This window comes from Varroa jacobsoni, unplaced genomic scaffold, assembly GCF_002532875.2.
Source record: "Varroa jacobsoni isolate VJ856 unplaced genomic scaffold, vjacob_1.0 contig00135, whole genome shotgun sequence".
NCBI lineage: Eukaryota > Metazoa > Arthropoda > Arachnida > Mesostigmata > Varroidae > Varroa > Varroa jacobsoni.
Window position 1 is genome coordinate 116,442 of NW_019214417.1, and position 16,060 is coordinate 132,501.

Below are 16,060 nucleotides of genomic sequence, written 5' to 3' on the forward strand. Positions count from 1 at the left end.
GTCACATGATAATTACTATGCGTGTTAATTAAGACGGTGCAAAGTTTAAAAGGACCGTATAAACTCAAGTAACACATAGGACCCATGCGTATACTTAGGATACAACAAACTCTACGTACGAAGAGAATGCCTATAAACGCGCAATGAGGACTGCTTCTAAATTTTTGTTTCTTAATTTTAATTTAATAAATTTTAATTTGAAAAAAATAGCAAGTAAGTTATTTGCGGTTAACTGTTGCTTCGCCACTATTTTCGTACGAATTTTACTTAATCTGAAAATCTGAAAAAAATGATTCATTTTATCTATCGGAAACCGGACGTAATGAAATCCAAATGCGTACTGATGGGCCCTCATGCACAATGTAATTTATAAAGCTACTCGATCGGATACCTATGCAGCTTAATAGCTTCTAGTCGGTCAAATGTTCAAATCATTCATCGAGGACTCCCACTTTAGTCACAACAGGTAGTAATTACTGTCGAAGCCAGAGAATCCTATAGTCCAATGAGATACCCAGAATCGTACCCAGCTGTACGTTGACACTGATCGTGTTCTGCTAACTCTAGATATAAATTTCTTATTTAATCGTAATATGTTGTTGTAACGATAAATGGACAAATCGTCATTGATTCACCCCTTCACTCTCGCTTTTTCGCCGCATATTTGCATTACAGGAAAAAGTAAAGATCAACAGGCGCATGAAGTTTTACGCAAACTCCGCGGCAAGAACGTCAACATTGACGCCGAACTCCGCGACATCAAGATGAGTGCCAACGAACTCGAAACTACAGGAAGCGGTTAGTGTTTTAACTTCAACAGCAGACAGGGTTCTATATGGCAGTCCTTCAAGGACCAAGCATGCCATAAAGGATCAATGAGGAAAACTTATAACTTCGATGCCGGCTGAGGTCCGAGTTCTCAGACTCCGCTACCCTATATATACGGGTCATGGTCGTAGGCGTAGTAGAACGCAACGGTTGTTGCATGGAATATACTTGTCCTTGTGTTAACGTCCCAGGTTTTCTCTCTGCTCCGAACCAAGAAATGAGTCTACCTTTGCACTATGTTGCTTTAGACCAGACTCTCCCAACGCTCATTCTTTCGTGGTGACCTAAAAAAACACCTACAGGGTTGAAGTGAATCAATCCAGAGGTGACCTCTGGCCAGAATTTGATGGATATCTAACATAGAAATGTGAGAGTAGAGGTATGGGACAGTCCGGCCTGCAAGGCGCAACCGGACACGGCGTTCAAGGAACACACTTAACGCAGTATATATATTCGGCTTGTGTTGAGCGCATACAGAATAAAACAGGGAAGACGAGGCGTCTCTGAGCTCGCTATTCCGCTTAGGGAAGGTTGTATCAGACTCAAGACTTCAACCATATTAGGGAGCTGTTGCTGGGGTGTGCTATAAACACGTAACGGGATCCACGATTCCATTCCACGAAAGCTGCAACATTTAGTAACTCTATTAGCAACACGAGGTCAAAAGATTTTGTTTCACATTTTGTCCTTTATATAAAACAATAATAAATCTGTGCACATACAATGCATGAACATATCTGTAGATTTTCATAGTAAATAGGTATCACTGGCGTTCTTGCCGAAAAAGGCTGAATGTCTTGGCACCGTGTTTTACGTAAGTAACAGAGGAACAACAACAGATTTGGCACAATCAACAAAAAACTTAGTAACAATAACGCTTGAAGAGCCATTAGTGTTAGAAGTGCATTAGAAAGTATAAAAACGATGAGGCGCGGAAAAGCAAGGCTCGAAGGACTTCTTACATGTAAACGTATATGTTCAACTAGATATTGCGCTTGAGAACAAAGGTGATTCCTATAATGCTAATACATATCTGGCAAAGTAGCTAAAATACAGAGCACTTTTTAATAGAATTTCAAACACTCTCCACAGAGGAAATCCAAAGAGACGAGAACACACCGTGTACCTATATGCTGATGCCATAGAGAAGGTATATTAAAACAAAGAAAAGGGCTAGCAATATTTCGCTTAATATATTAATTTTCACAGACGCCGCTTACATAATAAATTTTATTATAATAAGTAATATATATATACTCTTCCTGATATAAAACATTCATTAGTGAGAGTTCTGCTTTTTTGGCAGACTTTTAAATATATAGTTGTATGAAAGTTCTAGGCGTTCAATTCTTCTAGTTTGTTTTGAATCAATCTTCACCTAGCTTCGATGAACAGGCGAGACTATTGATTAAGAAAGGCCTCACTTCCATAAGAAATACATCTGAATTGGCCTCATTTTTCTGTCGTCCGAAACAAAATGACATATCTAAGAAAGAAAGGGATAGTTAGGGGGAAAACGTAAATAAGTGAAACTAAGTCGTATATTTTTTCGGCGTCTGGCGTAACTCAGCTGCATAGAAACGTTAGGTGAGGTTAGAGTTTACCACTTGTTCAAGCAATTCCTAGTGAACAGTCATTGTTACGCAGGTGCAAATCCGGTCATATTCCTTGCAAATAAAGGACAGACAGACCTCACTCCGGGTAGGAAAGAAAAAAGTTTTAAGTAAAGTGTTTACTATTGTTAATTCGCAAAAATTAATTAATAGGATTTATTAAAAAAAGAAACAACTGAATAATAATGATCGTCAATTACAGAGAAGCCGGCTGACATGCTCAGCTATACATCTGTGCTATCTATATAGAGATTCAGGTCGTTTCAAGTAGTGCTGACTGTATAAACGCCTACATTTCAAAGCCGACCAATAAGCATGTTACCCAATATATGTCCTGCCGTTCAACACATATTCATGGGCTTCCTATTTAGTGTGCATTTGAAGCGCCAATCATATAGGTCAAACTGAAATCAATTCCGGTTTACCAGTCAAAATTCGAGTTTTCCAAAGCTCTGAGATATTATCATTTTGGCAGCCGCTTTTTCATTAGATGGACGGACCGACCTGGTCTGAAAGTGAAGATCCCTTGACTAGTAATCATCGAAGGAACGAACTCAGCCTGCAACGTCGCGATGCTCATTCATCAATACACGTTTGCATTTCGCCGCAGCATCGATGAAGACGCTGTCAACGATGCTCAATATTACGCTAATAGCAAACGAAGCAAAGGACGCTTCCTTCAAAGCTTAACCCCAATGAAGAATCGATATGAGATAGCACGAACGAACCTACGTTTGGTGCTGTCACAGGATCAAGTTCGAGTCACTCAAGTAACTAAGTAATTATGGTTGTGAGTAAAGCTGCACAGTTGTGTCTATGAAACCCTATGATAAATAAGCTGTTCATGTCATTATAACGCTACGACCGTTATGAAGCAAGCGCTTTTAAAGCGCATAGAATGTGCCATACAACTTTCGTATGTTCCTATAATAGTCCATTTAGGACCATGTACGCTAAATTATGCGTCAATATCTATTTCATTCAAGTCGTATGCCCCTCCCTGTACCTATAAAAGCGGAATATACTCCATCTAGGCTCTGCTCAACCCAGTTAACTTGTCTGAATCGTCTAGATTTGCTGGCATTTATGGCTGATTTGAGTACAATCCAAAGTCCGTTAGAAATATACACGACCCCGGTTACCCGTCCTGTTTAAACAGCAATGTTCCATGTAGCGGTTAATCTTCTATGAGTCGAATGTTATCTACCCACTTCACAGTACACCTTGTAAGTGTTGATAGCTTTAGAGGGGAAATTAAAGCAAGTACTAGCTTTATATTAAAAGTTTTCTTTTTTTGTCATATAGAAACGAACGTCGCTAAGCCAAGTACGCGCAATTTTGATCGATGATCTTCTGACTTTTCTGGTAACACCATAATCCTATCACTGTAGAACCTTTTCGGTTTTCTAGCGAAAAATTGTAACAAGCTTTTTTGACAGCCCTCCGTTAAAACTATGTACATTAAGGGAGAGATCGAAACAGATGATAATATCATGATGCAAGGCCCGAACTATATGGAGGATGCATACGAATTTCTCGTTTAGGCTCTCTCAGTGCCTTCCGGGTGGCTAAAGATGTATGCGATCTAACACTGAAGCATTTTTTAGCTTGAACATCTCAGAAAGAAAGCGACCGAACCATCTTAAGGCCGCTTCCTCCGACAAGGTATGTTGGCCAAAAACAGCATACATTTGTTATGGGCCTGAACAGACTGTATGCCTTTATCGTAATACAGCTGTAAAGAATAGCAATTTTTTTAGAGAAATCTTACCCATTTTCGAGATATTAATTATTCTAAGTTTGAATAAATAATTTTATCACGTCTACTACTGCCAAATTTCAATTTTTAGACGTGATCCATACTCCCTGAAATCTGTGACATTAAAGCCACTTAGCTAGCAATACGGGAAATACTTGTTCGACAACTTAATGCTATTGCGTACGGTCTAACAAAACCTTCAGTGATTAAAGGTCGCCTTTTCTCATTACCGTTAGAATTACATTCGAGTGGTATAGTATTTTGTTTTTTGTCCTTTTATATATCCCTTTCTGGAGAAAAGGCCAAAATATTCAGGCAGCGTTATTATATTCTATGTTAATAAGTATATTTATAGGTTAAATCTCTTCTACAGTGTTGGCCTTCGAAATTGTTTCGCTCACCCGAGCGTTTAGCTTCAGCGTACGTACTGCCAAAAGATAGCAACAAGCTCTTCCGCGGGCAGGGGCTATATTTTCGAAACCGAATGGACAGAGATACCGCATATTTGAAAAAATCATCTTTCTGCAGCTATTGTTACCATTATTCTTTGGCTTTGGTTAACACCGCTTATACGTAGTTAGCAGATAAACCTACCAAGATCTTTCGTCAATTTATAGTATCGTTGGTCATGATGTCCTTGACCCTCTAGGCTAGAGTCTGAGCGAAAATTTGGTAGAGGTAATATATATACATATATAATTTAGCTTTATCAGCGTGAATGTCATACGCAGCAAATGCATGAGGTTGTTAGTATGGATGTAGCCCTCCTGCGCACAGGTCTGGGATAAAAAAAGTGACAACTACACGTGTCAAAGGCCAACGTCCTATTGACTTGACCTAATCGGTAAGCTCCCGTATTACAATCCGTAAATACTTTCCTACTTCTAAATGTTTCTGACAAAGAACGCAACATTGTTATACTATTAAAGGGAGGGGATTTACCAGTGCCTCGTTCATCAAAAGTAAATGGGTGCCAGTTTAATATTTCCGATTTAATTAATTTACAGTTTAGAACAATGACAGGCGTCTATCGTATAGCTAGCTGTTAGAAGGTTTTACGTAGAAAAAAACTATGCAACTACACTCATCTTAGTGGAAAGTAACAACAACAACCGCTTATGCAGATACTTAATAATTATTACACATATCACACAGTAATATTTATGGCAATACATAATTCCGATGCTCACTAGCTACGCACGTGAGTAGCAAATAATAGCGTCATCCCGTTTACTGTTATTAAAAGATAAGTATATATTTAGATACTCTAATACGGTCGTTTACTTTTTTATGAGACTAACAACGTATTATCATTAAACTCTCTTTCTAAACTGGCAGAGAACGATTTCGTGCAACCGCAGCTGTCGCATAGTTTTGTTGTTCGTAGACTTGCAGTACAACAAAGATAGGCATAAGCCCCCTGCAGGGTACTCGACTACAGAACCCGTATTATTGGACCTTTTTGGAGGACCTATTGGGCGCGATGCGAAAGATGCGTGTGCCTTATGTCAGGATGTCGATCGAGGACCTTTAAAAAGTAGTCCCTGACTGTGTATGTGAATTGGAATAACAAAAAGGCGTTAGCTTGTGCTGTCTCCCCCTTTGGGGAGGTAACATTGAAAACTGCCTCAGAAAACTGCCCGTCGAGTAATGATATTTGGCTCGTCGTACTGAGCCAAACGTTTATATTTGTGCTATCTCAATGCAATGTGTTTATTCTACTCACGTTACCGAAACTGACGTAAAAGTTACTTATTACCCTAATAAACTGTTTACAGCTCTAGAATCGTCAAGTTAACAACCGACGCCATATTGTTGTAGGACTAATTATTACTATTCTAACTGTTAAATATAGTTGTTCCACATGAGTAGGGTGGATAAAAATCAACCGTAAATAATAAGTGCCTCAAAAGGTACCAAGTTGCTCGTTAAAGGCAAGTTCACTTCGCGTATGGTTACGAGTATAATTCGAAAAATTGGTACTTCAACTTCACAGATAGTGTACGCTTACTTTGTTTTCCAAAGTTTTTTTTTTTAGGAAATGTACAATTCTACTTTGGAATTCTACTTTGGTAATTCCGGAAAAAAATCTTGAATAACAATCTAACTTTGAAGAAACATTTCATAAGTATTTAACGTGCGCCGCGTTTACCCAACTTAGCGCTTGTCCTAAATTTTAAGACACATTTAAGGGACTGAAAGAATTTTACGCACCTGTGTACACACGGTCACTCAAGTACAGAAAGACAAGTATCTCTGTGGATGCCGTAGAGGAGCACGTCTTGTTCCGACAGATAAACGCCCATGCCGCGCCGCTTTGCCTCTCTTTCATTTTTTTTGTTTCCAGTCACCAACGTTTTGGACAGCATGCCCTGAGGTAATGCCCAGTCCGGATACCCAGTCCCAGCGAAACCAGAAGCGGAGAAGACGGAGGGAAAGCAAAAATAAGACGGACATCCGTAAATAGTCCTCTTTTGCCCCTTTCTACGTGCTCACTGTACTTTGTGTTATTCTCACTTTGCTTTGCGGTCTTTGACGCTCGTAGTACTTGACCCCTGGCTTGTTTCTCCCTAGGCAAAACAGGAAGATAAAACATGTTGCAAAAACGGCATTCAGACCTTCCGGTCTCTGCTTTCTTTGGTCTTTGCCCTTCCGTGGGTTTCTTGATTAGCCCCCAATATATTCCGATTTAAATAACTTCTTGCTTTGGCCCCCCCCCCCCACCTCTACGGTGGTCCGGCTCATCCGCGAAGTTTCGTTCTAGGGCAATCACATCATGCTGGAGATGGTGAAATAAGTATCGGCCTGAACATCGCAGCTCTCAGTTGATACAATCTTTTAGCTCGGTGTAATTCGGTTTAGCTATTGGCTTCAACTAAAATCCTTGAGCGTGGCTTTTCAAAGAAGCAAACGAAATTTTATAGCGGACGTTTCTTGTCCTTCGAAACAGACGGACGCAATAAGTAACAGAAAAACAATGAATGGACGGAAAATTTCTTGACTGAGACACATTGAACGCAATAGCGTGTGCGCAGGATCGCTGGAAAAGGGTTCCAGCTTCCCGGAAACGGCAACCCTTTTGGCCTAGAACACGACGAGCACTAGGATAGGAACAAAAGTGGGCGAGGCTCGCGCACGACCAGTAACCTTGAGTGACTGACGTTTTCCCTCAACGTCCCCAATGGACGCTTTGCACCGTGGGCGGTGAATTCTGTAAGGAGTAGCAGTGGTTAGTGTCGAGAGGAACGGGCAATAATAAACACTCTGCCAAAGTATGAAACGTTTTTTCTGACCAAGCTTAGAGATGGAAAATGGTGAATTGGATTGCGAAAATTAGCATGTCTGTCTTTTGTTGCAACAGGTAGCGTGGTCTAATTGAAACCTACCTTGTGCTGTCTACAGCCCGTCACGGACCGGGATGCTTTCAACAACGGCAAAACAATTTAATTATTGAGTGCGAACATAATGACCAAATATAACTGTGTATTATATAAGGTTCAGAGTGCGAGTCGTATATAATTACCACAATTTCATTAATGCTCGTAGTTTGTAGATGCGGTAAGCAATAATAGACAATTTATTAACACGATGCAACGAAGCGGGGTGAGTTCAAGCGGCTGGAATGTTATCCGTATGGTTTTTACCTTTTTTTCGTTTAAAAGCCAGTTTCATTTAACCTTAGATGAAACATTTCGAGATCGGTCTATAGTTCGGGTCCATTTACAGATCGTTTCTCATATTGTATTGCAATATGTTGAAAGCTGACTATTGTTTCATTCTGGTTTCAGGCTTCATTTTGGGTAAGGTATGGGCAGACGCATTTTTACGAAAACGTTTCATTGTCGGCGTCATGCTAATGGTATTCCAGCAAATCATCGCCATAAACACGGTTAGTATGACGAGGTCAAGGTGCATCATAATAAATAATCATAGACTAAACAAGATCCCGAAATCTACTTCATGTCACAAAGTAGTAAGGAAAATCCAAATAGATCATACAGCTCGTTCAGATGTAGAACAGTATTCTGGAAACTGGGGAAAACGCATCGATTTCATCAGAAAATCAGGGGTACTAGTATTCGCGTCCGATAGCAAAAAAGAAAGCTCTTAATGCCTAAGCAGTTATACTAAAATAAAATGCGCGGCGGGAAATGCCTTAAACTACAAACGACACACGCTACAAGGTTAAAAACGAGCTAAGTTTGTAAACGCCTAAGGCTGAGCTGACCCAGCCTACTGAGAGGAGCGAAAGTAGCTGATTCGCCTTTTTTAGAGCTGTTTTTCAAAGTTAGATACGGAGACGCGGTCTTCGTATAATATACCCATGTCTGTTTGGAATAGGTAGGTATATATATATATCCGCCTACCTATTATAAATAAACTAATCAACAGAATGTTCTGCTTTTACATTTCCAATTAGGTAATGTACTATTCGGCGACAATCATCGAAATGTCTGGATTTCGAGATAAACGCATCGCCATTTGGCTGTCGGCGGGTGTAGCCTTCTTCAATTTCGCCTTCTCTACTGTGGGCGTCTACCTTGTCGAACGTGTAGGTAGACGTATCCTGACACTGTCATCTCTTGCCGGTAAATCACTAGATTTCACTTCTCGCATGAAATAGCAATTGCTAGAGTTATTTTTTTTACACTGGAGTTTGAACCATCCTGGCAGGGTGCATGTTAATTATGGTTACCAGAACAACGCACTTAAAGACATGCGCGTTAACTATCCAGGTCACGGCATTTTCTCGTACATGTTACTTCATCTTAACGAAAGACCTCAAAGCTTAGCCGTTTATACAGCTCACGTTCTCCATAGTTGACTCGTACTAAGTCACTTATTCTGAATGTTGTGCCGATGAGGCAGCTTCAAGGGCGGTTTAGATTTCGGAAACACCCAGATGTGCAAAAGCCCCTCAAAGCCACCTCCTTAGGCAGCGATGCCTACCAGAGGTAACAGTATTTTACAGCTACCGGTACCAGCTATTTTCAAGTTAAATTTCCGGGTTTACCTGTTTCTAAATTGTTGAGATGTGTCACTATTCGTAGTGATAACGTACCCATCTTCGATACTTCAATCAATCAAATTTTATTTATTCACCTTTGCTAATAGTAGTCAAAAAGCGTGTCTATACAGGTTAACAATACAATATCCCGATATCCGAGAGAATGTATAGAACCATTTATTAGATGTGGTAAAGACTGTATCAGAGACCACAGTGGGACAACTTGGCCTTTCGCTATAGCAAGGAGTAACATAATATCTGTCACAATTGCCCTCCCGCCCCCACACTTGCAACACAAATATCGCCAGGCTAATAAAAACCAGGCCTTCTACTGAATCTATGGTGGAATCTATACATGGGAAAACAAGTGAAGACATGTCCTCTTAGCTGATTTGTTTCTTATTATGCGTTGTTTTTCATCGTACCTAAAGTAAAAGAAGCCATATCAATTTTTGCTCCCGGCTTCTGAGAATGGTCTTGAAAGCTTCTGTTGCTGGGAGCTCAAAGTGACGACGTTTCGAACAGCGGTGGTGGGTCGGCCAGAAGGTAGGCGAGGCAATTTCAGGTAACTCCAATTCTCTTGTTTGTGTAAACATGCTTTAACGTGATTTAATTGTTCGAGGTTCTCTGGGAGATCTTCCCCAACGGCACGCGTCCTATATGTTGGGATCGGAGCTACCTTAAGGTCGAACGTCGAATGGGAATGGGTGCGAGGGGCAATCGAAGAAACGATTTGATCGTCCATGCGGCCATCACTGGTTTCTTGCGTCTTTCACAGTGACTCTTTTGCCGTTTGTTGAAAAGAACAACGTACGAAACTCAGTTTGCACAGGCAAAAGCGACATGCCAAGGTACAAGGTATCAATAACTGCTGTGCTGCCTCTTCTCCTAAAACTTCATCGCCTCTTTCTTGGTCAGGTCTATAATCAGAGCCTGTTCAACCCGTATATTTCGAAGTCGTCTGTATACAAGCTGACACCAACTGATTTCCTCTAGGAAGGCCCTTCAACAATATTAAAGTTAAGAGTGGGCTTAGGTTGTCCCCCCTAAATCAAGCCAATTGTCTGCATGCGAGGCATGAGTTCAGCCACTCCGTCGTTGATGTTTGTTCTGTTCACTTGTAGAAGCGCAGCGAGAAGTTTATACAAATTCATAGAGACATTTACCTTAGCGAGAACCTGCCGTTTGGAAGGCTGACTTGGAGTCATTAAACACGACACGTAGCTAATCACTTGGCGTAGCTAGTGCTTTCTTGATGTCGGCTATTAGGATCCTGCAGGTCGTTTCTATGGAGTGTTCTCTTCGTAAGTCAAGTTACTCCATTGGGATGGCATGTACGCTTTCTGTGTAGCTCTCCAGTCTCTTAGTTAGCAAGCTGAAGTGCAACTTTTAACAGACGTTTCGCTTCTGTATTCCTTACTATGATGATGGAGTAGTTAGGCCACCGTTTCCCTCAGAACTCACTAACAAAGTAGCACAGGATTGAGGATATGTTAAATAATGCCGTTTACCGCGGTATAAAACGACATTGCCCTTGAGGTGCTCGTTGCAGCCTTTATCCGGACCGGCAACCTTCTTGTTTCGTAGGCTCTCAAGACCCTGCATTGGTTTCCGTATTGTGAAATCTTGTTGGAGGATATCGCGTTTATTAAGATCTCCTTCCCTCACCCCTCCCAGGCCGCAGCAAAAAGGGGAACAGCGCGAGGTACCATATGCCTTGACACAAAAATCTTTGAGAAGTGATGCATGAAGGCCGCGAGGCTAATCGGGCAAGCCGCCGAAATAGCGGTGAGACGCTAGTCACTTGTGTGGCTGACGTTCTACGGCATCGGCATCTTTCATCCAAATTTCACTATACAATGAACCTACATTAATAGTTGCCGGCTGCGCTTTATACAGTTTAAGGCCAACAGAACTTCTTTCTCAATATCTTCACTTTAAGCAATCAAATACTGTAACGACCTAGTTTGCCAAATTATTTATACGCATTATCAGTTCAATAGAGAATAATGCCTCCTTTGGAGGTCGCCTGCCGACAAGGATCGGAAGGCCAATCCGTAACCCAGACAAGAAGCCTTCACTGTTATGTTAGACTCCTACGAAATATTGTAAAATATTGGCATACAGCGAGCCATTTCGTTCGCAAACTGCAATAGTTGTGACAGAAACGCAATAACAACCACCGTCGACCGAAATAGCGTGTTTCCTGTCGCGTCCTTGTTGGTGGGTTTTTGATGTACAGTAGAGGTTTCTCTGCCATTGAAAATTTCAAGTTGACATGAAACAGGCTCTTTCATGCGTATAAGGACGCAATTCCATAAGCATCTTTTCCATACATATGAGTCTAGATATGCATGCGTTGCTACATTGAATATTTACTTATTTAAAAAAGACACTTCGATGTTTACTCCGAACACACACAAGCTTGATGGACACTAAGTGCTTGCAAATTACCATGACCAATATATCAGCAAGAGTTTCTGAAACAAGTGCTTTTTTGTTACCGTATAGTTTTGTACCCTATATTGGCCATTCTTACGTATCGTAAAATGGAGTCCACTATATTTCTATTCTATTGATTTATTTTCATTCCCTCCTTTTGCTAATTTAGCATGTTTACAGCATGAGTGATAGTAAACATACTCGTATAACGAACGGGGTCGTATCGCTGTGTAGGCGAATTTGTCGGATACTTTGTTCAACCCCGTAGAAATGGTGGGACCGAAACGGCCCACCCGCACAATTTATCTTTGCCAGCAGTCTTCTTTTCTACCAAGTTCCCTAGATGAAACTAGGTGGAGCAGCAGTTGCAGCATGTTCCTTCGTTCGATCTTCCTACAATCTTTTATCTTCTTCTCTTCAAAGTTCATCCTATGTAATGGACTCGTGTGCAAGAATATATTTAGTAACTGTATATAATGTAAGCCTATATAAATACATACAGCATGTAAAATACATACTGCTTTTACTGTAAATAGTACGTATAATTCGTGCAGTCGAGACAGCAGATACGCTGTATGTACTTTAGTCTATCACGCTGGTTGAAAATATTCTTCCCATAGCTGACCCCATGAGTCTATTTCTGTTGCCTGAAGCCGATTTTCACACCAACGAAACTCGGACATCGACGCTGGGCTTGGCCATGCCACGAGGAATTTTTTCTTCACTAAATATATTTTTCTCTTCTTCCGGGGCAAAAATACGGGTAGAACCAGAGGCACATTAAGGGGGCCAAATCAAGTAGAGCAGTGTACCGTTCATTTCACCCCTCCGTCACACAGTCCTGCGTACTAAACTGACCCACCGACTCACGCGTGAGGTGACGTACAGACGTCTCTCAGTCAGAGCCATGTAAGTCTTAGGGCCTGAGACCCCCATTCTACTAGAGCTCGCGACCAATCCCAGGAGAAATCGCTAAATTATGTTAAACAAGGTTGCTTCTTCCAGTGGCATCGGCCAGAAAAAAATAACGCGAATCGAATAGTTTTACGTGCTGTTATTTTGCCATCATTAATGTGATCTGAGCCGCCTAGGCGAGTCTTTGCGTCTGAGCGGATCACGACTCTTCGCCCGATAGGATATGCTGATTTAGCAGAAATATTCTTGTTAGTAACACTAACTGTTAGTTAGGAAAAGGTCAATCGAATATTATCCATAGTACATGCCTGCCCGTAATAGGTGCCTTTAGTAATTTTTACGCTCTCACACTTGATGAATATAGAAAAGATCTATAAAATACGTTGGACAAATTTTAAACCAGCAATAGAAAAAATACATGGGTGGGACCTATTCAAATAGTACAAATTTTACTTCAAGAAACGCATCTTTTAAACGTATTTTTTATTCACTCTTTTCCGCCTTCAACAGGGCACACGAGGGCTATCCATGTGCGAATTTTTTCAGCCTACCCATATATACATCTCCATTATAATCGTAGGATATTGCATACTCACGGACGTAATTCACAGTTAAATAACGTATGCAATACACTATATGAGACGTAGGTGACCACTGTACAATACGTTGTCAATTGGCGCCTATTCGCAGATAACCCTCAATTTCCAAAGACTGAACACTCTATCAGTTCGTGAGCTCGACTCAGCCCATGGGAGTGGCTCTATTAACCAGCTGACAGTATCCCATTTCTCTAAAACTTGTTAGCTTTTATAGACAACCCTAAATTGTTCTAAACCTGTTGGTTATTGGCAGTGTACAACCTGACTGGTTGTATCCCTTACTGATCCGACCTTTTAAAGTAAGAGACAGCACGTAGTTTCAAAGTGTGTCAACGTAGTGAACAAGGTCGTTTAGTTATACAGTCGTCCTAGTGCGCTAGTCGTTGCTTTGCCGCCGCCGACGAGGCCGATTTGACATCAGCAGCATATACCTTGTCAGCTACGTACGTAGGGTATGGACTTTGGGGGCAGTCTCGGGAGGGCAATGGTCGTCCTTGCCCTGCAAAGGTCGCCGAAGCGGCAGTCGTTGAAAGCTCTGTCAATCAGTCAGAGTACGTATAAAGCACCTCTACGAAGTAGGTGACGTGCTTCATCAGAATTCCGTATGCTATTTATGTGTACGATACTTTGTTCGAAACTGCCAGCCTACCAGAGAAATATGATTTGAAAAGCCTCGATCAGATAGATTCTTTTTTAAAAACAGTCATCTATTTTTTGTGGTAATTATTTTGTCATAAATCTATCCGCTGATCAGTGAAATGAAGGAGTTTCCAAAACAGCCGTCACCAATGCCTCTAGTACGATTCAGAGCAAACGTTCTATACATCAGAGCAAACGTTTCGAGTTACTGCACATCGTCTGCGTCTTCACAGATGCACCTCTTGGTATCTATCAGTCCGAAGATCTTTAAGAAGTAAACATTTTATACGGTTTAATCCGTCGTTGGGATATACGGGAAACTATAGGTATATATATATGTAAGGGTAGAAGTAAGCGAATACAGATATTTGCTATTGTTCAATAAAGGCATGACGTAACAGATGGAGATACACAAATGTCGTGCGCACTAGAACATTCTGATGTGTAATAAAATGCAAATTTCTTTTAGTTCAGTTAAAAAAAAAAGAGCTTCTAGTTTAACATTTCCTGCTATAGATAATTGGTGGCTTTTATGGGTACTAGGTTAATTTATCTCTGTTACTGATATATGGTAGCTTTCAGCATGAATAATAATGACCACTAATACTGTGGTGAAAGAATACTATTCGTATACTGGGTTAGTGACCCATTTTGGGTCTATCTATGAGTCGGAGCAACCGTTATGCGGTCAGCATTGACCCGAAAGGGCGTTCCACGTGCACGTTCCAGATCAAGGAGAAGTTGATAGCTGGTTCCACCAACAACGATATAGCTTATGGGCTTATCGTCATAGATACAAGAGTTCGTGAGAAAATCTCGCGCGTAAACGTGTACTATAAATCGAATGACCTTCAATATAGTTGAACGCAAGTGGCGCGCGACACTTTGCTCGAGGGGAACGACAAAGTAAAACCAACGAGCTTTTTCCTTTGACCTATTGTCATTTTATTTGTTGGCCATATCAGGGACGGAAAAACCAGCATTGTTATGCAATGATGATGACCTTCAGTATTTAACAACTCCACCTACCGGCAGTTGCGTCACTAGACAAACAGGTTCAATTCGTTGGTTTTATCATTAAAAATAGTTGACTCATCTATCGAGGCTATTTATCTAAACATAAGATGTAAAACTGTCCCTGTGTGGTTTTGGATATTTGCCAATAAATAGAGGAAGAGCTAAAGCTAGAAAAATTGGGTCGGTAGACCTGAACGCCTGCCTTCTTTCAAATGTCATTTTATTAGGTTTATTCGTCATTTTGCTGTTGTTATTGTGTGGCCGCGTTGGATAATAATCGTTGCCTTTTTATGGTGAAATTTCTCTTCGGAAAAAAGGTAAACGAAACGCGTATTACATGCACTATAATGTATGAAAGTTTCATAACCTAGCAGACCGTTTGAGTCTAAGGCTGAATCGAACTCAAATCCGTTCCAAAAGAACCGAGTCTGCTTAACTTACTCAAGATTCCTCATATACTAAAAGGCTTGGGTCAACTTGCCACGGAACGAAAAGTTCAGAAGTTCGACTACGAAACCTTGAATTATACTGTATTTTACTTGGAAGAGCGACTACGACACGGTTTTACCCTCATTCCCCTTAAATACGCAGTTGCTCGTACTCCTTTATCAACAAGAATATATATTGTTTAACATTAAGAAATACTGACTAAGAACATTACGAAGGATTTTTGCATGTACTGCTATCATCCACATGTCGAAATCACGGCCTTTTAAAAGGACGATTAGCAAAGTTGTCGCTATGCGGGTTGCCTCAAATGCGATGGCAACCATGGCTAAGAAAGTTTCCTCTTCATAGAAGTCTTCTTCTAGTGAATCATTAATTGGCTGCACACATGACGTATCATGTACGTAATTCTTGACAAAATTTTGCTACGTCGCTATCTTTTCATGCTTCCCGATTTTCGCTCTTTTTTTTTATTTGTTGATTTATGTGGTTTTTTTTTCAATTTAGTTGGTATTTTCCCGTTAGCTTATGCCGTTTCCATAGCTAAATGTCTCCCTGCGAGCAACGGCTTGCATTAAATTCTTAGGCTGAACTGTTGCAACGCCCCGTCTTTCACCCAGAGCGAGGTCCTCCCTGACCCCTGAAAAGAAGCCATTGAAGCTTCTGCTCTTCGCTAACCAGAAGGATGATGAAACAAAGCACTGGCTAATTTAAAACAAGTTACGCTTTAGCGGAGCAGCAGATGAAGGAAACGAGCTGTTCTGCAAGCCAGCGCGCTCTATAGTGGAAAAGT

The 16,060-nt window shown here is 40.9% G+C and overlaps 1 protein-coding gene across 2 annotated transcripts in view; it reads left to right on the top strand.

Annotated features, from left to right (window-relative positions):
- LOC111270837 (proton myo-inositol cotransporter) overlaps nucleotides 1-16,060 on the top strand; it is a 90,656-nt gene that overhangs the window by 42,670 nt on the left and 31,926 nt on the right. For both annotated transcript variants that reach the window (XM_022851269.2, XM_022851270.2), the window contains exons 6-8: nucleotides 676-798; nucleotides 7,989-8,089; nucleotides 8,621-8,789. In XM_022851269.2, coding sequence (XP_022707004.1) covers nucleotides 676-798; nucleotides 7,989-8,089; nucleotides 8,621-8,789 — 393 coding nt within the window. The remainder of the gene's footprint in view (nucleotides 1-675; nucleotides 799-7,988; nucleotides 8,090-8,620; nucleotides 8,790-16,060) is intronic.